Source organism: Peromyscus californicus, unplaced genomic scaffold (genome assembly GCF_007827085.1).
Source record: "Peromyscus californicus insignis strain IS unplaced genomic scaffold, ASM782708v3 Scaffold_15__1_contigs__length_86483966, whole genome shotgun sequence".
NCBI lineage: Eukaryota > Metazoa > Chordata > Mammalia > Rodentia > Cricetidae > Peromyscus > Peromyscus californicus.
Window position 1 is genome coordinate 50,933,523 of NW_026294447.1, and position 21,877 is coordinate 50,955,399.

The 21,877-nt window shown below is 43.4% G+C and overlaps 3 protein-coding genes across 13 annotated transcripts in view; 1 reads left to right on the forward strand and 2 right to left on the reverse strand.

The window, feature by feature from the left end:
• Atxn3 (ataxin 3) overlaps positions 1 to 8,336 on the reverse strand; it is a 38,388-nt gene extending 30,052 nt beyond the window's left edge. For 9 of the 10 annotated variants that reach the window (XR_008218358.1, XR_008218357.1, XM_052738810.1 and 6 more), the window contains exon 1: positions 8,244 to 8,324. Coding sequence is in view for 8 of the 10 variants with exons in the window: in XM_052738810.1 (XP_052594770.1) it covers positions 8,244 to 8,267 (24 nt within the window). In the remaining 2 variants the exon portion in view is untranslated. Of the gene's footprint in view, positions 1 to 8,243 lie in introns of all 10 variants that reach the window. The other variant, XM_052738812.1, reaches the window with a different exon arrangement.
• Positions 8,337 to 14,339: 6,003 nt separating this feature from the next.
• Positions 14,340 to 21,719, reverse strand: Ndufb1 (NADH:ubiquinone oxidoreductase subunit B1). The gene is made up of 3 exons (XM_052738821.1): positions 21,592 to 21,719; positions 15,876 to 16,014; positions 14,340 to 14,447 (listed from the first exon to the last, which is right to left on the reverse strand). Exons 2-3 carry the CDS (start codon positions 16,004 to 16,006, stop codon positions 14,411 to 14,413), a joined length of 168 nt encoding a protein of 55 aa, XP_052594781.1. The 5' UTR covers positions 16,007 to 16,014; positions 21,592 to 21,719; the 3' UTR covers positions 14,340 to 14,410.
• Cpsf2 (cleavage and polyadenylation specific factor 2) overlaps positions 21,718 to 21,877 on the forward strand; it is a 30,349-nt gene continuing 30,189 nt past the window's right edge. The window contains exon 1 of one of the 2 annotated variants that reach the window (XM_052738816.1): positions 21,718 to 21,831. The gene's annotated coding sequence lies outside the window, so the exon portion shown is untranslated. The remainder of the gene's footprint in view (positions 21,832 to 21,877) is intronic. The other variant, XM_052738817.1, reaches the window with a different exon arrangement.

The following is a 21,877-nucleotide window of genomic DNA, read 5'->3' on the forward strand; positions in this document are numbered from 1 at the left end:
CTGCCAGGCATCATGCCTCCTGGTCTGAGCTATGTTACATGGCAGATGATGACTCCAAAGAGCACCTTACAAGATGCATTTCCCCCTGATGAATCAATGTTATAGAAACAAAATGTAATTGCTGAAGTAGATACAGTATACATGTCTGTTATGGAATAAGAAGGCAGAGTTCAGAGAGCTTGAGTCTGACACAGAGCTAGAGCAAGCTTATGTTCACAGTCTGCTAAGAAATGTTGTCCAGGCTGACCTGGAGCTAGAGTTAAGTATTCTGTCACATGGTGACAGAATTCTTTGTCTCTGCCTCTTTTTCCTTCTACTGTTTATCTACTGCTAGGAGCAACTTCCACTGAATACTGCCTACTATGAAGCAGAGACGTACAGATGTTCACCTTATATCCTAGTGGAAATGCAAGCATTTCACAAGCTAGTCAAGAGGCTAAAAACATACAAAAAGATCTCAACTTCATCAATCACCAGGGAAATGTATATCAAAACCACAACACACGGCAGGAGGTGGCTCAGCAGGTAAAGGTGCCTGCTGTCAATCCCCAGATACTACTGTAGAAGGAGAGAATGACTCCTGAGTACTTGCCCTCTTGACCTCCACCTGCACACATGGCCATGTGCACGCCAGCACTCACATGCATGCCACATACATACAAATAATAAAAAATTATTTTTAAATATTCCTTATTGATTGATTGATTGATTGGCTGGAGGAGATGCAGAAGACAACTTGCAGGACTCAAATGTCTCCTTTCACAATGTGGGTCCCAAGGATCAAACTCAGGCTATAAGCCTTGGCAGTAAGTGCCTTTACTTGCTAACCTATCTTTTCAGGCCCTAAAGATGTTTTTGTTGTGTTTCTGAGACAAGATCTCACTTTGTGATCTAGCCTTGGCTGGCCTGGAACTCACTATGTAAACCAGGCTGGCCTCAAACTCATAGAAATCAGTGGTGGCACACACCTTTAACCCCAGCACTCAGGAGGCAGAGCCAGGCGGATCTGTGAGTTCGAGGCCATCCTGGTCTACAGAGCGAGATCCAAGATAGGCACCAAAACTACATGGAGAAACCCTGTCTTGAAAAAAAAAAAAAGAAGAAGAAGAAATGTTTGCCTCTGACTCCAAGTGCTAAGATCAAAGATGTACACTGATGTGGATTATGCTCATTGTTATAATAAAGCTGATTGGCTGAGGGCTGGGGAGGAAGAGATTGAGCATGAGAGCCAGAATTCTGGGAAGAGGAAGGGCGGAGTCAGCAGATGCCAGCCAGCTGCTGAGGAAGCAAGACTATAGAAAATGAGGTAACAAGCCACAAACCATGTAGCAAAGCATAGATAAGAAATATGGGTTAGTTTAAATGTAAGAGCTAATTAGTAATAAGCCTGAACCATTGGCCAAATATTTATAATTAATATAAGCCTCTGAGTGATTACTGGAAATGGCTGCAGGATGGGGCAAGACAGAGAAACTCCTCTGGTTACAGTGCACCACCACTACCTAGCTAAAAAAAAATTTTTATAAAAGAAAAATTCATAATGTGTTACTACTATCCAGTCTCCAGGACAGCTATTCCAACAGAGAGGTTTAGAATGACAGACAACAGCTGTTACAGGAGCAAGTATAGCCTAGTGAAACCACTCTGCAACCACCTTCATCTCTACCACAGTTTACCATCTGTGTGCTCCATGGTTACACACATACACTGCAAATGTGCTCACCAAAGCACTACTTGTAGGCTTCTAAACTGGAAAGCATTCAAAGACAGTTTAGATCACAGAACTGTATTTACAAAAGAACAGTGTATAAGACTAAAAGTAAATTAAATTCAAGTAACGGCAACAATATGGATGAATCTCTCAAATACTTTTAAAAAATAAAAAGCGCACAACACTCAAAAGAGTAGACATCAGAGCTAAGGGTGTGTAGCCAGTGTGTGTAAGGCCCTGGGTTCAATCCCCACTACCACCACCAAACAAACAAAGACAGCAAAAGTACAGGGTGGGGCAAGTAAGAGGCGCCTAGTGTCCTAAGTTCCAACCATAGAACAGACTTAAAAGTGGAAGAGAACATTCTGCTGATCTCTCTACACAGAGGTGTGTGTCCATTCATCAACATATCATGCAGAAACACATGATAATAATAACAAATTAAAAGAGTTTACAAATAGGCAGAATTAATCTCTTAATCTGTGATGGTAGAATTTCCTGGCAGAAGTAAGCACTGGAAGGGCTAGTTCTTGGAGGAGAGGACTGAGGGGACTTAGCAGGTGTAGGGAAATAGTCTGTGACTTCATCTAAGGGTAGCTTCCATGTGTTCTTCCTTGACTTGTGTGTTCTTATGTATGACATACTTAATTTAAAACATTCAGACAAGGCCAGGCTGTGGTGGTGCACAACTTTAATCCCAGCACTCAGGAGGCAGAGACAGGTGTATCTCCATGAGTTCCTGGCCTGTTACCTACATAGTGAGACCTCATCTCAAAAAGGAAAGAAAAGAATCAAGAAACATCTAACATGGCAACCAGACACTCCATTTGGGAAAGCAGCTGTGATGCAACTTTCGGTCCTATTGCTAGGCAATATGCTTCAGTGTGGGGTTCTTAAACTACAGTCACCATATTTTTTAAAGGTATTTTTATTTTTATGTGTATAGTTGTTTTGCCTCCATGTATATCTGCACCATGTACATGCCTGGTATTCAGAGGCCAGAAAAAGGGGTTGGATCTTCTGAGACTAGAGTTGCAGAGGGCTAAGTCATCATCATATGGGTGCTGGGAAGCCCGGGTCCTCTGAAGCAGCCTGCTCTCGTAATCACTGAGTCATCTAGCCCCTGGTCGCCATATTTAACATATAGAAATAGTGACGTCCAAAATTTTGATAAAAAATTCTTGCTATTAAAGATTGGGGTTTTGGAGTCTGGAGAAATGGTTGTGGGTTCGGTTCCTAGCATCTATAGGGGAACTCACAGCCAGCTGTAATTCCAGTCCCAAGGGATCTGATGCCCTCTGGTCTCCTCACTGTCTGCACATGGTACACTTTGATCCATGTAGGCACTCATACACATAAAATAAAAATAATGAAGTCTTAAAAAACAAAAGATTGTGTCTCATTATGCCCAGTTTATGTGGTATTGGGGATAGATTAAACTCAGGCCTGAGCTACATTCCCAGTCCCTAAAAAACTTTTTATTATGAAAAAATAAGCACTTAAAATCAAACCTTGACCAAGTAAAATGGTACTGCTACTAGAAATATGCTCTATAGTTCTAATATAATTAATGGAAGGAAAAAAACAAATTGTTCAACTCAATTTAAAAATCTCATTGACAAACACTGAACAAATTCTACATGAACCAAAAAAGTTATTTATCTATACCTCTGATCATGCATTTTTCTGTCTTATTGCCACTGCCCAAGTTAGCCTGTTTCCTCTTTCTAATCGGGGTTTTACCCAAGTGGGGAGCTGGCAAGATAGCTCAATGTTTGCTTGCTGTGATCATGAAGACCCACACAGTGGGAGGAGAGGATCAACTCCCACCAAATTGCCCTCTGACCCTCCACATGTACAGTGGCATGCATGGAGCACCACAATACATACAATGTAATAAAATGTAACACAACACTATTTCACCCAAGTAGAAGAGAAACTCACTTTGCTACTAAAATTCTATGATTTGGAGTCCATATTTTACTGTGTTGGGCCCAGAAGATAAACACACTACACTTCCACTTCTACCAAGATAGTATATAAAATCACAAAAGGAAACTGCAACCAAGTCACCCCCCGGGTTTTGGGGTCCAACCTGAAACTAGGTAAAACCCCAGTGACAGTATCAACTATAATAAAAACAGATAGAACCCTAATGGTGCGCTCTAAAATGGACCAATAGTGGACTGGTCTCCCTGGGTGGGTAAGGACTGTGTGACTTAGAGCTCAAATCACAGCCACAATGCTTACTGTAGCCACCTCTTTACTGCTTAGTGTTTTCCTAGTCCTTCTTTTTTCTTTTATGCTAGAGATTGGTCCCTTGCCCATATTAAGTAAGTACTCTACCACTGAACTACACCCCCAGATCTCTTCTGCCATCAAACACAAGACCTGAGTACTGCAGCAGTTACCATTTCTGCAACACTGACTTCTGCACAGCTTCTTAGCATGCGTGACTTTGAGGCAGCTAATTTGTCATTAACTACAGAGGCAAAAAAAGAAAACCACAGAGGTAATAACTCCAGAAATCCTACAAGCAGCAAGTGGCAGAGCTGGAGTTCACACCCAGGCAGAGGCTCTGTGCTGTTAACATCTCCTCAAATCAAATATTTGGAATTAGGCTTTCCCTAAACCCCACATATCCTGAATGTCACTAAGAGCTGGCAATCACAAAAGGGCACGACGGATGTGACAAGGTCAATGCTTAGCCTCTATTCCATCTTTTTGTGCTTTGCACTCCCAGTTCACATTACACTGGAAGTACAGGTACAGACTGCACCGACCGTAGCCAGTGACGGAGGCACCAGAATAAGAGCAACAAAACATCATATCCAAGAAAGCAGCTGGTATTGGTAATTTACTATTAAAGTTGGGAGATGGTAAACTCTATAGCTCATGGGCCCAAGTTCAATCTTCCTCAATAGCTAAAAACTATATTTTACACAAAAAAATTCAGAGAGTCTGAGGAATATATGAGGAACATAAATGAGACTTTGTGACAGACATATGGCCTGAAAAGGCTTAAAATATGTAGAGGCTAGGCATGGTAGTGTGTGACTTGAATCCCAACACTTGAGAGGGAGAGGCAGCCAGGTCTTTGTGAGTTCAAAACCAGTCTGGTCTACAAAGCAAGTTCCAGGCCAGCCAGGGCTACAACAGTGGGACCCTATCTTTAAAAAAGGTGGCGCACGCCTTTAATCCCAGCACTCGGGAGGCAGAGGCAGGCGGATCTCTGTGAGTTCGAGGCCAGCCTGGGCTACCAAGTGAGTCCCAGGAAAGGCGCAAAGCTACACAGAGAAACCCTGTCTCGAAAAACCAAAAAAAAAAAAAAATCACAGAAGAGTTGTATCCTTTAAATAAATAGAACCACATACCTTTTAAAGCAGCGGTTATCAACCTTCCTAATGCTACACACCCTTAATACATTTCCTCCCCCAACCACACAATTTCACTACTTCATAACTGTAATTTGCTACTGTTATGAATCATAATGTTAATATCTGATATACAGATGGTCTTAGGTGACCCCTATGAAAGCATCATTGGACCCCCAAAGGGTTGCAATCCACAGGTTGAGAATCACTGTTTTAGATGTTCAAGGAACTCTCATTCCCACTCATATATGCCAGGAATTCTGGTGATTCTAGTCTGAGCATAATGAATACTTGAGATATAGGCACATATCATGTACTTAACTCCATTCATTCACACAGTATCTCCAAGTGGAGATCTACCAATGGACAACAGCTTTTACTTATTTATTTTTTGTTTTTTGAGACAGGATCTCTCTACCTAGGTAGCCCTGACTGTCCTGGAACTCACTATGTAAACTGGCTGGCCTTGAACTCACAGAGATCTGCCTGCTTCTACCTCCCAAGTGCTAGGATGAAAGGCCTGCACCATCACCATGCCTGGCTTACAACTGTTTTTATATTCCAACTTAATAATAAGTACTCAAAGGGGTAAGTGTAAAATTAATTCCTAGAGAAGTAGTTGAAGTCTTCTCTAGATCATTCTCTGATTAAAGGCAAGTATGGAAGGGAAAAAATTCTCTGGAAAATAGCATTTATGCTCAAATATTCCCAAAATGGCCTCTTATATGATTAATAACCTATAGTTACAGGTGCATTGAAATATACTATGACTTTACTAAATGGTCATTTGCTATGGATATTTAAGTTGATGATAAAGCAAAGTACTTTTCAGGATGGGTGAGATGCCTCGGTCAGTAAGGTATTTGTGCTACAAGCCCCAGAACCCTCATTTAAAAAGCCAAGCATGGTGGTACCCATTTGTAACTTCAGTGCTGGGGAAGTAGAAATGGGCAGATACATGGGGCTAGCCACTTTGGCAAGTTCCAACCCAGTGAGGAACACCACCAAGGTGGTCCTCCTGACTCTATATGCATACACACACATGTGCACCCTCACCCATCTGTTCGAATGTACACGTACACACACACACACACACACACACACACACACACACACACACACAAAGTAAATGTACTACTCAACTATTTATTAAGTGTATAAACATGCTGATAACTGAGTGACTTCTTGATAAGCAAGGTTTCTGTGTGTATATGTGTGTGCACATGTGCATGTTTGTATATGTGTTCCTGTGTCCATGTATGCACGAAGATCCTTAGGTACTGGGGATACAGACACACACTGCTCTGTCTGGCTTTAAATGGGTGCTGGGGATCTGAACTCAGGTTTTCATGCTTACACAGCAAGCGCTTTACCAGCTGAGGCATCTCCCCAGCCTGAGTAAGTTTGTGTTAGGCTAGCACTTTGGATATAATGGTTCAGTAGTTACCTTCCCTGAATCTGCTCAAATGAGAATCAATCAATATTGTAAAGAAGATTGTGGGGGCTGGAGAGATGGCTCAACAGTTACGAGCACTGGCTGATCTTCCAGAGGACCCAGGTTCAATTCCTAAAACCCACGTGGCTGCTTACAACCCTCTGCAACTCCAGTTCCGGGAGATATTCTGCCTTCAGTGGGTACCAAGAACACACAGTGCATAGTCACACACAAAGGCAAAACACCCACATAAAAATTTTTTAATGCATTAAGTGCCCTAGAAATGACTCAGTGTGTAAAGGGGTTTGCCATAAGCCCGAGTTAGACCCCTGGAACTCACACAAAGTTGCAAGGAGAGAATCGACTTTGTAAAGTTGTCCTGACCTCCACACAGGCACACACATGCATCATACACACATGACAGAAATAAAATGTTTTTTAAAAGAATGCATGGTAGGAGTCTCATGAAGCAGTGTATGAAGTGTTTAAAGTCTACCACATTTCAAATGGGTTCTATGCCAAAGCCTTTGGAAAATTAACTACAAATGTATGGGGGGGAGGTGCTAGGAGTCATGGCACATGGCTGTAATCCCACCGCTCAGGAGGCAGACAAGAGGATGGGGAGGATGGGGAGTCAGGAGCAAGCTTGGGCTACAAGAGATCTTGTCGCAGACTAACTTGTTCCAGTTCCAAGACTCAGAAATGTCTTCTCAAGAGCACTTCAATTAACAATTTCTTGGATTTACATCACTTTTGCTTTTCCTTTGTGGTGTATGAACTTTAAATGCCTTGAATAAATGCTCATTTACAAGTACTCAACAAAACAAAGACCCTTTGCTCCTACTAAACAATAGCCCCAACTAGCAATCTTCTCCAAATCTAAAACGATTATGAAACATAGTATCATATGCCAAAGTTGTCTGAGGAACACCCAAATGACTTAATAATTATATGCGAGCAAAGACCAGTTTCTCAAGATGTCACAACAATACTTTTAAGCGTAGTCATTTAGGATTTAGGGTGAGGAAGAGACTAGCCAGATCACACAGCAGAAAGATTCTAATCTATTCCATAATACCTAAAAACAAAGCTGGTCTCCTAGTCCGGAAAGACCGGCTAGCAAACCAAACCCAAACATCCCGTAATAAAAACTCTTATGACGACTTCCCTCAGGGACTCCGGGGTTTCCTACTTTACTTCCTAAGTGCCAGGCCCTTCAATGGGAGAGCCACGGTAACATCTGCAGAAGGACGTGGGATAGATCATCAAGATCTAAATGCATGGGCCATTCCATTATAGAACTGAGTTGAAGAGAAAGTTGATTCTGCCATAGGATAGGTCAGGGAGCATGGGTGGAGTTGGCAAGGGTCCACCAGGTGTGGAGAGGGTGACTCGCTAGACTAGACCCGAGAGGAGGAGACAGAAGAAACCCGAAAAGGCGTGGCAAGTGAAAAGGAATGCCCGCGCTAACCCCCCCGGGTGAAGCCCCCGAAGTGCCCGATGAGCCCTGGTTATCTGCCCGGTCCTCTTTGGCGAGGTCGCCGGGAAGGCATGAAGGAGGCTCCCTGAGCCGAGCCACCGGGAGGAGGCAGGAAGCGCCCCTCACCCAGCCAGGTCGGGATGGGGGAGATCGGGCCCCGTCCTGAGTCCCTGAGGCGACGACTCTGCTCCCCACGCCCGCCGCCGAGCCCCGGTCGGCTCCCCACCGAACGCCCACACTCACTTTCTCGTGGAAGATGGACTCCATGTTTATTTGTCTGGAGCCAACGGCCCCGGCGCGGAGCAGCCCCCTCCAGCAGCTCCGCCCCCGGTCCCACCCCTCCACCCCGGCCCGCCCCGCTCTGCCCACGTGCCTCCCCCCAACCAATCACTACGGCGGGCGCACGTCACGCGGCGCGCGGAGCCAGGGAGCGCGGGGCACGTGACCTGGGCGGTGGGTCCTCCCGGCGCCTGTTCTCCCCCGGCGTGCGCGGTGCTGCGGCGCCACCTGCCGTGCGGAGGAGCTTCTCCTCCCTCCGCTCTTTGCTAGACAGTCTTGTGATTCTAGGGTTCTAGATGAGGATCCTCGCGGCCAGGTTTTCTGTCTTTTTTTTTCTTTTCCATCTTCTTTGGTACTTTCTTCTTAACTGCATGTAATTAATACCTCCTCTCCCACTGAAAACCTCTTTCAAGAAAAGGTATCTTGTGATTCTAGGGTTCTAGATGAGGATCCTCGCGGCCAGGTTTTCCGTCTTTTTTTTTCTTTTCCATCTCCTTTGGTACTTTCTTCTTAACTGCATGTAATTAATACCTCCTCTCCCACTGAAAACCTCTTTCAAGAAAAGGTATCTTGTGATTCTAGGGTTCTAGATGAGGATCCTCGCGGCCAGGTTTTCCGTCTTTTTTTTTCTTTTCCATCTCCTTTGGTACTTTCTTCTTAACTGCATGTAATTAATACCTCCTCTCCCACTGAAAACCTCTTTCAAGAAAAGATATTCTCTCAACACCTAGTACTTGTGTGAAAAAGACTATAGCTAATATTTAGTTAGGGCTGACTTAGAGCCCATTTCTAAGTGCAGTTTAGTACGGCATCTTTTGATGTGTGTGTCTGTTGTAATATTATACAAATGAGGAAATGGAGGCACGAAGAAATTAGGAACAGTACAGTGTCCAGGGTAGTTCTGCCTGTTGAAATGAGTATCAGTCAGGTCACGGGGTAAGTGCACTATCTAGCTCTAAAGGAGGAAGCATCGGTGGGGAAGTGAAAGGTCCAAAATGTTGGGAGGAGCGCGCGCGTGCGCTGGCAACGGCGTCGGGGACGACGACTGGGGGGGGGGGGGGGATGGGGGGTGGCGTGCTGATGAAGATTAAGCGTAGGATGGGCGCAGATCTTGCACCGTGAAACCATTTTAGGTTCCTTAAAGTCAGCAAGGAAACTCAGTATGAAGGCTCATTCTTAGCATCCTTGCACCTGAAGGTAGAGAAAGGAGTATGCTGAGTTGGAGGATAGCTGGGAAATGCCAGCCTATAGCCCAGATTATATAGGGTGACCCTCCCCCACCCCCCAAAAAAAGAGGCGACAAGCAGTTATAGATTTCTCAAACTAGAGATATAGGGTCAAATTAGCACTTTAAAGGACCACTGGGGAACAGAATACTTGAAGGCATTTGGGGAGAAATGAAGAGATGATGGTGGTCATGACTCTGGTAGTAATTTGAGGGATGGAGAGAGACCATTTAGAACCCTTAGGAAGCAGACTCAGAAGAATCTAGTGGGGAAGGGAGGTGTTGTTAAGACTTCTGGATTTCCACTGTAGGCCCCGCCTATAGTAGGAGTAATACTCCTATCAGAAACACTAAGCAGAATAAGCAAGGTCTTGGGAAGAAAGGACAAAGGTTTAATTTGGGGAAGAATGAATTTAAGTGTCTGCAGCATACAGGTGCTTTTCTTGAGTAGTAGACATCAGGCCTGGAGTTTACAGAAGCTGGTTTGAGCTGTGGGGTGGGGTTGGTTGCTATTTAAAAGGGATGGAGAGGTGGCTCCATGGTTAAGGGCACTTGCTTCTCTTGTAGAGCAGCTGGGTTTGATTCTCAGCATGCACCTGGAGGCTCACAACAGTTGGTAACTTCAGACCCAAGGGATCCATTGCTTCTTTAGGCACCAGGGATGCCCTGTGAGGCATATACACACATGCAGGCAAACACGCCATACACATGAAGTATAAGTATATAAGAAAAAAATTAAAACACAGGTAACTAGTGGGGCATGGTGGCTCACGCCTTTAGTCCCAGCACTCAGGAGGCAGAGGCAGGTGGATCTACATTGAGTTTGAAGCCAGCCTGGTCTACAAAGCAAGTTCCAGAACAGCCAGGGCTACAGAAAGAAGCCCTGTCTCATCGTAGAGAAAAGGAAGAGATTGAAAAGAGGATCTAGAGCTAAGCCCTGAAGGTAGAGAGCAGGAGGCAGGAAGAGTACAAATAATGAAATGGAAGGTCCAGGAGAGAATGCTTCAAGGACCAGTCAGTGTTAGATGCTGCCAGGAAGTTCAGAGGCAGGAAGACTTACAAGAGACTGCTTAGTTTTGTTTCTGTTAAGATCATCTTTGTGAGTACAAGTTCAAGAAAAGCAGGGAAGTGAGAGGTGAGGAAATGGAGACTACCAGTGAAGACCAGATCAAGGGAAGTGCCATATTATTTGTTGAACATTCTGTGTGCAATTTCCTCTTGAGATAAAACAGATAAAGCTGTCCATATTGGAGGGAAGCTCTTTACGGTGCAGGATACTATATTCTAAGGGAGGAGAAATATTCCATCTTGCAAGGAAGCTAGTGAGGAAAGAGAATATTCTAAGGACAGGGAACACATTCCATCTTACAGAGGGGCATTGTAAGCTCAGAAAGTAAACAACTCAGAGGCTTCTGGAAGTCCCTGAAACTGATTGAATTCGCTAGGCTTCTTCCTCCCAAGCATATATAAGCAGTAAGGACTACCAAGAGACACTCTCAGACAGGCAGAGTTGCCTAGAAGAGGCTCACACCAACTGTACTGCCTGGAAGAAGCAGAGACCAGCTAAGCTGCCTGGAAGGGACACTCCAACCTGTTGAGCTTCCTGGGAGTTGTGAAGTGCTGTTGATGTCTCCAGCTTTCGTGAGCTGTCATCATGCTGGAGTTGTCTTTGAGTCATCTCTGCTCCTGTAAGTAATCTCAATAAAACTCATTGGTTCACCAAGTTGGACTCTGGCGGTATCCTTCCTTTGGCCTGTCATCAGTTCTGAGATGTTTGTTCACAGCTCCCCAGGAACAGGGTCACACAACACAAGCATAGCCTATGTGCTGAAGGAGTTGTGGCTTCACCAGGAAAAGAGCCTGATGAGAAAAATGCGAACCATGTTTTCTAGGATTTTCTTAAAGATACAATTGTTCAAGTGAATAAATGAAGCTGGGCTGCTATCAATACCTGCAACTGGATAAATCGCCAGAGATTTACTGCTCAGTTGTGGAGGCTGTGAGTTCCACAATGAAGGCTAGAGCAGACCAAATGTCTTAAGTTTTATTTTGTTCATTGATGGTGTCTTTTGTTTGTCCTGGTGTGGCAGAGGAGCAGAGGGGACAAACAAGCTCCCTTCGGCCTCTGAAGGGCTGGAGAGATGGCTCCGTGGTTAAGAACACTTGCTTCTCTTGGTTAAATTGGTGCTGTTGGACTCTGTTTGTTCGGGAGCAGCTTAGTCCAATCAGTGTTAGTGGGTTCTGTCTCTGGGAGCAGTTGTTCCCAGTTGGTGTAGGGTGTGCTTATGGTTTCAGTGGTTGTTAGGTTTGTAGAGGTTAGTTTTTTGTTTTGGGTTTTTTTGTTTGTTTGTTTGTTTGTTTGTTTTGGTGGGGGAGCAGGGAAAGATAGCTGTCTGGTCATTGGGACTCCGATGGGTAGAACCTAGGGGCTAGAGACCTGATCTGCCGGTCTGGAGATGGGAGCTTACCTGTTCTCAGTTGGTGAAGTGTATACTTTCGATTCTGGTGATCTGGTTCGGTGGCTGGGCGGCGCCTTCTTTTGTGTTCTCAGGTCACATTTTGCTCATTCATCAACTCCTCAGCTGATCTTGTTTCCTCAGACTTCAAACTGTAGGATTCTGAATCCTCTCCCGGATGGATTTCAGCTGAGCAGGGTAGTCTCCCCAACACCTCCAAGTTGTTGGGTTTCGCAGGATCAGCAGCTGGGCCCTGGTTGGTCTCAGACAGAGTGCTCAGATCCGTTCTGGTTTCGTCCCACGGAGAAGGCTCCTTCCCCGGGTGTTGGGATTAAAGGCGTCCCTGTTCCAAGCTCTTGATTAAGAGCTTGTTTTCACTAACTCCTCAGCGGGTAATAGCTCAGTTTCTGGTCTTTATTACAACTGCGTCTCGGCCGCTGCCGCTTCACCTGCCTGCTTCTGCGGCCACCCCACTTGCTTCTCTTATAGAGGAAAGCTCTGCTATCATGGCCAGGACACAGCCAAAGCCACTCCTCGTGATACTAATTCATCTTTCAACATGTGAACTTCGGAGGTGACAGGATTTGGTGACAGCATCAAGAGCTGGAGCCTCATTTGTGATTCTCTTTGCCCCTCACTCCAGTCTTCACGTACTGTGCATCTCCCATCCCCCTCCCCTTGTTTATGTTGTCACTGTGTAGTTCAAACTTCTTGATCTCGTGTGTAGTCCAGTCCTCGGAACTATGAATTGACCCGACCTTAATATGTCCAGTGAATGGCATTGTCAGTGACCTTTCAAAACTACAGATTTCACCAACTTTTCTTTTATTGAACAAATACCAGTGTTGCTGTGAACAAATAACAGTATGCTGAGACCAGAGCTATGCAAAAGACCATCTCACTTTTTTCCCCCCAAATGGGGGTTCTAGGACAAGCTCATGAAACTCCAGAGACAAAGTTTTCAAGATTCACCAGCCTTTCCCCAAGGTTCTATAAGCAATAAACAGTCACCAGGGGAGAGGACTCTTCAATGGGGCCGCATGTAGGTTGAAAAGGGAGCTAGGAAGATGCAGCCTTTGTGAGTTGTTGCCCATGCCAGGGTGGGCTTTCTAGTGTTTAGCTGCTTTTGAGTCACCCATGCTCCTGTAAGTAACCTAGTAAACTTACAGGTCCACGGAGCTAAACCTGGATGGACTAATTCCTTTGGTCTACTGTTAGTGCCCCTGTGTGGGGAAAGTACGCGTTTGTTCACAGCTCCCCAGGAAGTCACACAATACCATACAAGGAGCATGTGGCCTTTACATAAATGAAGCACTGGTACATACTATAGCACAGAACCTAAAACAAAGCAAAAAAACATGCTTAGGGAACTGACACACAGAAGGCCATGTAAGATGAGTAGTCATCTAAACTATCCAGAATAGGCTCTACCACTGTCTGAGCTGTACCACCACCCCTAAAAGAGCAAAAGTTTTAAATTTTGATTAAGTACAATTCACTAATCTTTCACAAAACAATGCTGTGTGCTCTATTTAGGAAATCATTGCCAAATCTAAGGCTCCCTAATTTTTTAATGATTTTATCAAACAAAACCCTAGCATCATCCTTGAGAGATCACTGGAAGCACACTTTCTGTAACAAGGTGTTTGAGGCCAGACAACTTTAATAATGAGGTTGGTTTTTGCTCAGGATTCTGAAGTTACAAGGTCAAGAGCCACATTCAATGTTGACCTTCTTGTTGCCAGTCCTGAGTTGGTATAAGGTATCACATGGCAAGTGATACAGCTCTTACAAAGCCACCAGACATTCAATTATAGCTGTAATACCCTCATGCACAGTATAGTCCAATACCTTCTCAGAATCCTATACACAGGATTCAAAGACATTTCTATTCTTTTAATACTTCACAGTGGAGATTAAACTTGAACACATGAACTCCTGGGGGACACTCTGAAACCATAGCATACATTTGAAAAATATGAGGGGAAAAAATGGTAGTTATGACTTAGACCTGTAATCCAAAGAGAGAAATAGAAAAGAAATGCTAATAATAAATGGGATACCTATGTATACAACAGCGTGTCAATTGTAGCTGTTTTTGAGACATGGTCTTGATTTTATATATATATATGTGTGTGTGTCTCCTTGGCTGATCTAGAGAGCCTACCATGTAAATCAAGCTGATGTGGCATTTGCAGCAATCTTTCTGCTTCTGCCTCCTCAGTGCTAAGATTACAGACTTCACTACCCCACCTGGCCTCAACAGTCATTTTTTAAGTCAACTGTGCCTGATACTTGAAAGATACTTCAAAATACAAAGGATATAGTTGATTACTTCAATAAAAAGTATAAAAAGAATCACATTTTAAATCCTTCCAATTAATTAATAAATGTTTTTATTTCTCCAATAACTTTTAAAATGTGAACATTCTGTGATTTAGCCACAGGCTTTACTTCCAAGTAACTTCTTCATTGGGCCTCAGTTCCCTGTGTGAATAGAAATAAGGAAAGGAAAAACAGTAAATCAGCTTACAGAAAAATATTAAAATTTTATGTGTGTGTGTGCCTTAGAGTATATACATGACCATGTGTGCGCAGGTGTCCTAGCATGCCAGGAGAAGGCAGTGGGTCCCCTGGAACTGGAGTTAGGCAGTTGTGAGCCACCATGTAGGTGCCAGGAACCAAACCTGGGTCCTCTTTAAGAGCAGCAAATGCTTTTAACCACTGAGCCATCTCTCCAGCCCCCATGTAAGTATTTTTTTTGAGAGGGCCAGAAGTTTATATTTGTTTACATTCTATCAAATTGACTTATTGAAGTTTTACATTAGATTAATCTAAACATTCCTTCAGTTCTCTCATAAACTTTTACTGTCTCTTTCCCAGCTCAAAGAACAGTAATCTCTTGATTTACATGACAGCTCTGTTCTTTTGAGTGCACTTAATGGCTTCTAGATTCTTTGCAGCTCATTTTGTCTTTCTTGAAATACCAGACTTGTAAACCACACCTGCACTGGATGCTACTAGTCTCTTTATCCCTTGAGCTTCCAATCCAGAACGCTATAGCCACTGGCAAATAGCTACACTATCTGGTCTTGTTAGGTGTGCCATAGACCCTGGCAACTGCTGGGTGTTACCGCTCAGTCACCATATGTTAAGCTCTCAAGCAGTGATGCCACAGCATTACCATTTATTTCAGCTATATCATGGCTTAAGACATATACAATAACACATATGAAAGCATATATGATAGGTTTTGGGCAGCTGGCTTCACTTTTGTTTCTACACTAAAATACACTTTTAAAAATTCTAACTTTGCAGAAGGGGGAACTATGAGGGGAGACCTCAAGGGAAAGGGCAACAATAGAAGGTCATGAAAATTAGAAAAGACAAAATACTGCATTTCTCCCATCATGCAAAATCTAGATTTAAATAGATGTGGCATGAAAACAGAAGGGAGTCCATTTGGGAGAGGAAGGGAACCGGCGAGGGGGATGAAAAGCACAAATATCTGCATAATGAGGGCGCTGGAAAATGGCTCAGTGGTTCTGAGTGCTTATTGTTCTCACATAGGATCTCCACACTGGGAGGCTCCAGCTCCAGGGAACCTGATGCCCTCCTCTGGCCTCAAAGAGTACCCACACACAACATGTGACACATAAATAAAAACCATTTTTTAAAAAGTCACTATGAAAAAAATTAATACAAGAAAAACAGGAAACTTTCAAAGATCTGAAAGGGCTAGATCATGAACTAAAGATTTACATTCCAGAGGTAATCATACAATTTCATCCAATGATTAAATAACAAGCCTGAATTATCTATCCATCACTTGTCTATTAATAATCAGAGTAGGAAAAAAACCACATCTTTATCTTTGGAAAAGAGCCCAAATGCACCGGAGCTGCGTGAACTAACCTTCGAAATAGCATACTCTTATTCCGGAAGGCAGTTAGCTTTTCGTCATTCTTCCTGTCTAGATAGCATCCAAAGACAAATCCCATGGGAACCAATACATGAACCCAGTAGTCACGTATAAGCTGAAACATCGTGATTGCTAAAACAGAGGGAGGAAATGAAATTAAAATACATCTGCCTTTGAAATGTTGGAGGAAAGGGATTACAAGGGGCTGGGAATAATACACTGTAGGAAGGGGAAGAGGGTGGACGGATGGATATAATCAATGCATGCTGTATGAATGGGAATTCCATTAATATGCACAACTAGTGTTTTAATAATTACCCTGTGCTTTGGAAATTTTCTTGAGACAGGCTCAACCTTGCTACAGTTATATTCTGGAGCCCACTGTGTAGACTAGGCTGACCTTGAGCCTGCCACAGATGTTCCTGACTCTGCCTTCCTAGTGCTGAGACTACAAGTATAAGCTACCACACCTGGCTTAAAACAAATTATCTTTTAAATCTTTATCTGAAATGAGAAGATAGCTGTGGACATGACAGATTAAAGCATAATAAGCCTCTTTAGGTTTTCTTGGCATCAGAATGCAATTAAAACCTAAACTAGACAGCAATGGTTAGTATAAGATTCACTGTATTTGGGCCAGTGTGATGGCTCACTGGGTGAGGGCACTTACTGCCAAGCCTAGCTAAGACTGATCCCAGAACCCACATACATGGTTGAGGGAGAGAACCATTCCACAGGTTATACTCTGACCTCCATGTATGCATGCATGCACACACACAAAAATAAATGTAATAAAAATTATACTGTGGGGCTGGAGAAATGGCTCAGCGGTTAAGAAAACTGGCTGCTCTTCCAGAGGTCCTGAGTTCAATTCCCAGCAACCATCTAGAATGAGATCTTGCGCCCTCTTCTGGCATGCAGGCATACATACAGGCAGAACACTACATAATAAAATAAACTTTTTAAAAAATGTATACTGTATCACACTATTTATGAAATCTTATTTTTCATTTCATCAGTGATTTGATATGCTGTAGAGCAAAGAAATGGAGAATTTAGAAAATTTTACCTGCAAAATGAATATCTGCACTCTTCATGTTGCTTCACAACTTTCACATACGTAAAATATTTGTGGATGCTCTCACAACACACATGCAAACTGAATATTATTTTACTAGGTTGATTTTTTTTTTTTTTTTTTTTGGTTTTTCAAGATAGGGTTTCTCTGTGTAACACTGGCTATCTTGGAACTCTCCGCAGACCAGGTTGGCCTAGAACTCACAGAGATCCACCTACCTCTGCCTCCAAGTGCTGGGATTAAAGGTGTCTGCCACTACCACCCGGCTAGAATTTTTGAGTAAAGATAAATTTATTGAAAACTATTTTTTGAAGGATAAAAAAATTGAAAAGAAATAATGTCACAGTATCAGAAAATTAAATGACTATAAAAGATAAAGAATTTTATAGAATGGTGCCTATTAAATGGTACTAGAGCCTAGGCTATCATATTTCTATATAGAATGTGGATTAACTCTTATCCTCATTTTATATGGTATGAAAACAGCTTAACTCAGGGTTGGAGGGATGGCTCAGTGATTAAGGTACTCGTTCTTGCAGAGGATGTAGATTCTGTTCCCAGTACACAAGTTCAAGCTCACAACCATCCATAACTCCAGTTCCAGGGAATCCGGTGACCTCTTCTCACTTCCAAGGACACGAGGCTCAAACATGGTGTACACACATACATGCAGACAAAACACACAAAAAGTAAAATACACTAAAAGCCCAACAGCTTAACTCAAGTAGCTAATGATTGCAAGCTGCTGTTCAAATTCAGGTCCGCTCCAAACAATGCCTCCTGTGTCATAGCCCATTTTCTCTCCCTGAGTTGATATTCCTAGTTATCTAAGTGCTTTTTACCTTTTAACATTTTCCAAAGGGCAGATAAAGAAGAACAGAACTGGGAATCAAGTAAAAAATAGCAAATGTGTGCTGAATTCAATAAAAACGCCACCGAATTGTCAATTTTCTGTTAAGATTTGTAGACACAGCTGAACCAATGACACACCCACATGCGAATGATACTTCACGTGAGTGGCCGAGAGGGCGCGGCAACCCTGGGAGAAGGAATGCGTTACTGCCAGAAGTGCTTAGCACAGCCTGTGCTCGGCTTATGTAGAGTCCATTCCTGCCTCACCTCCTGTATGAGTCTGTATGTGAACACAATTCTACTTGTCAGATTTTAAGAACCTAGTACTAAAGTCACAGTATAATCATGAAGTTAAAAGTTGCAGTTTCTATATAGAATATGCCATGTTCCTTATGGAAAATTCCAGTTTACTTACAACTTGTCCATCTGTTAGTTTTATGTTGTTTATATTGTAGTTGCCTAGCTAAGCTGGAATTCTCAACCTTAACCATACATCAGAACCACCTAGGGAGTCTTTCTTAAACTAGGGAATCTTTGGCCTCATCTCCAGGATGAGACTAGAAAAGAGATGGGTTTGGTCTGGCTCCATTGACAAGGAAAGAGATGAGTTAGGACTATGGGGCTCTTGCCACATGTGGGCTCTTACAGACTCCTAACAACTCACCCACTGATCTGGATACAAATGCTTCTTGAAGATACAAATGTAAGTAAAGCCAATCTTACTTTATTTCCTAGAAGACAGTAGTTCTCTTAGCCTTTGTTAAGAAGTATCACTTTTATTTAAAGTAGCTCTTGAAATGCTAACCAAGGGCTCACCAAGTGAACTGTTTACCTGCTTTGTAAACTTGAGCGAGTCAAGACTGGAGATGATAAAGACCCTTAATAATAATATGAACTTACTTTCAAAGCACTCAACTACGAAATACTAGACAATGTCTGTGTTCAGGAGCCTGTGTTAAGTTCCAAAAACTCAGTGGTCACCTACACTTCCTGTCCTTATTGCATACTTAAGGGCAAGAAACATGCTCAGCAGGTAAAGGTACTGGCCACCAGGTCTAAGGACCTAAATTTGATTCCTGGGACCCACATGATAGAAGGAGAGAACCATCCATCAATTGAAAGTTGTCCTCTAACCTCTGCACCAGCATGTATGCTGTGGCATGAAGGTACACACACACACACACACACACACACACACACACACACACACACACACACACACCTGCATGCACACACACAAATAAATTAAAAAAAAAAGGAGGCATTAGCTTCATCATTTCCACAGCTGTTAGATATCATTTTGTATTAACGAGTACTTGCTGATTTCCAGCTCAGAACAGTTTAAAATAAGCTCAGCTACCTGTAGGCTACAAGCCATTACTACTGGCATTCTAAGAAATAGGTTTAGTCTGGCTCTATTTAGAAGAGATGAAGTAGGCCTATGGGGCTTTTGCCACATATGGGTTCTTATAGACTCTAGACATAAGGACAATGGTACTAAGAAAAGGATTCTTTATAGATTCCATGGTTGGATTCAGTCACCATGAAGGAATATCCATAAGAGATCATGACAAACCTCAGTCCTAGAAAGGTGTCTCATATTACAGTGGTACAGTATATATTCAATGGGCTTGGGAGCAGTGCAGTGAACATCTGCATGGATATTTTCCTGCAAGTAGCTGAACAGGGAGGGCAAAGATGGCCATCTGTTAGTCAGAATGATTTTCCATAAAATCATGGGTAAGAGGAGAAATAGAGTGAGGATCTTGGTCATGGGCCCAAATCTAGAGCTCCATCGAGTATAGGCAAAGGTGGTGAGGACTGGACAAACTTCACTGAGGTAAGTCTAGATTTTGGATGAGCTAAGAACGTTAGCAAGAGGCAGGGCCAATGAACTGCTTTAAGGAATATATTCCTGGCTGGTGCTTATGAGGCACTATACATACTAATAGTCTCCTTTTACCTCTTCAGATTTATTTTTTTAATTGTGTGTGTGTGTGTGTGTGTGTGTGTGTGTGTGTGTGTGTGTGTGCCTGTGCACATGAGTACAGGTGCCTGAGAAGACAAGAGACATCAGAGCCCTTTGGAGCTGGAGTTGTGAGCCACCCAACATGGGTTCTAAGGAACCAAACTCAGGCCCTTTGGAAAAGCAGCAAGCATTGAGCCATCTCTCTAGCCCCAGGGGTGTCTTTTTGTATGAGGGCCCATGAAAGAATTTTGTTATTTCAGAATTTGGAGTAACTATAGTATTTCTTTTTTGTTGTTGGTGTTTGTTTTTTTTTTTGGGGATTGTTTTGTTTTTCTAGACAGGGTTTCACTTTGTAGCCCTGGCTGCCTAGAACTCACACTGTAGACCAGGCTAGCCTTGAACTCACGGAGATCCACCTGCCTCTGCCTCCTGAGTTCTGGGATTAAAGGTGTGGGAACCATAGTATTTCTATGGGTTTCATTTAGAGCATTAAGGCCTCACATGGAGGGATGGGGGAGGAAGGGAGGATGCTAGGGTTGCACTTGGCTCTGTAAAGCACATGCTCTAACACAGAGCTACACACACTGCCTTGGTCATGTATCTTTTAATATGAAAGTGATCCAAATTTTTTGTCAAGCTTCTAAGGAGCCGAATCTTTTTTTTTTTTTTTTTTTTTTTTTTAACAGTTACTGTGTTGCTAGGCTGGCTTCAAACTTACTATCCCCCTGTCTCATCCTCATAAGTAGCTGGAATTACAGATGTGGGCCACTTTTAAGAGGTGTCTCTGCATAATCACTAAGTCATACAGTCCTCTCTAGCACTGCAGGTTTGTTAAGTAACCATGTCTCAATGCAGTGGGCATTTTTTTTTCAGATGAAGAAATCCAAGTTCAGTCATGGTAAAGTAACTTGCTTTAAGTTAGAGTGAAGGGTCAGGATTAGCATAATACCCAGGCAATCTTTATCGTGACATGGTTTAAGTTCTTGTGTTCTACTGTTTCCACGTTATATACAGAGATAAACATTTAAATACCTTTTTTTTTTTTTTTTTTTTTTGCAGAGCCTCTCTGTGTAACCTAGAACTCTGTACACCAATCTAGTCTCAAACTCACAGGGATACACCTGCCTCTGCCTCCGGGGCACTGGGATTAAAGGCATGCACTACCATACCCAACTTTTGTTTTTTGTTTTTTAAAAACAACAACAACAAAACCCACATTTTTTCTAATATTTTTCTCTAACACAATTTTCTTTCCCCTTCCAAGAAGAAAACAAACTGGCATGTTATTTTAGTGAGTCCGCTATGGATTCACTTTAGAAACATGTAGACATTTAAAGAGATAAACCTTGTATCTAACTGGATCCCACAGTACCTTGTAAGTACTACTCACAAAGTGTCGCCTAGGCCATGGAAAACAGAACTGAAAGGGTAGAGGAATGGGACCCTTGAGATCGTGACATGCACAAGCTGGAAACCAGGCATAAAGTCACGTTTTTAAAAGGCAAATGGGTAAGTGCATGCTTCCTATTTAGGAGAGTGAAGTTGGGCGAGGAGGCAGATGTCTGGGCCTGGGCGAATGTGCGCTGCTTCGGGATTGGAGCCGGATCCCCGGGTGCCCTCTCCAGTCCCAAGCGGGCGAGGCCATCGGGTGGTCCCCAAAGACGCTCTGGTTGAGCCAGCATCAGAGCACCCTTGCTAAAAAGGTGTGGAGCGGGCAGCCCGGAATGGTCCCCCGAGGGCGACCCTGCCTTCCCCAGCACCCTCCCGCCTGCACCACCTCGACGGGTGGCGCCCGGGTCCCCAAACCCACCTGCAGCCCGGTGACAAGCCCAACACGACCAAGGGCAGCCGTAGGGAGCTAGGCCACTGGCGCCAGCGGAAGCGGTGACCTCAGGAGCTGCCACTCTCCGCGCCAACCTGAGGAGAGGGGTGGCGACGTCAAATCCACGCCTCTCTCTCTTCTTAACCTCTGGTTGAGTCCTTTAATTTTTAAGCTATCCATAGTCATGAGAGGTTCGGAATAAAACCTGGATCCAAGCTGACAAGATCGGTGAGCTTTTGCGCTGTCGTCTTCCCCAAGCCGGTCCCCCGCCACC

Excerpts from the sequence above, each read along its gene's own strand:
- Ndufb1 (XM_052738821.1), bottom strand. The coding sequence starts at position 16,006 with ATGTTTCAGCTTATACGTGACTACTGGGTTCATGTATTGGTTCCCATG. Across the intron at positions 14,448-15,875 it reads AAGAGTATGCTATTTCGAAG|GGAACTGAGGCCCAATGAAG; the intron begins GTTAGTTCACGC and ends CTATTCACACAG.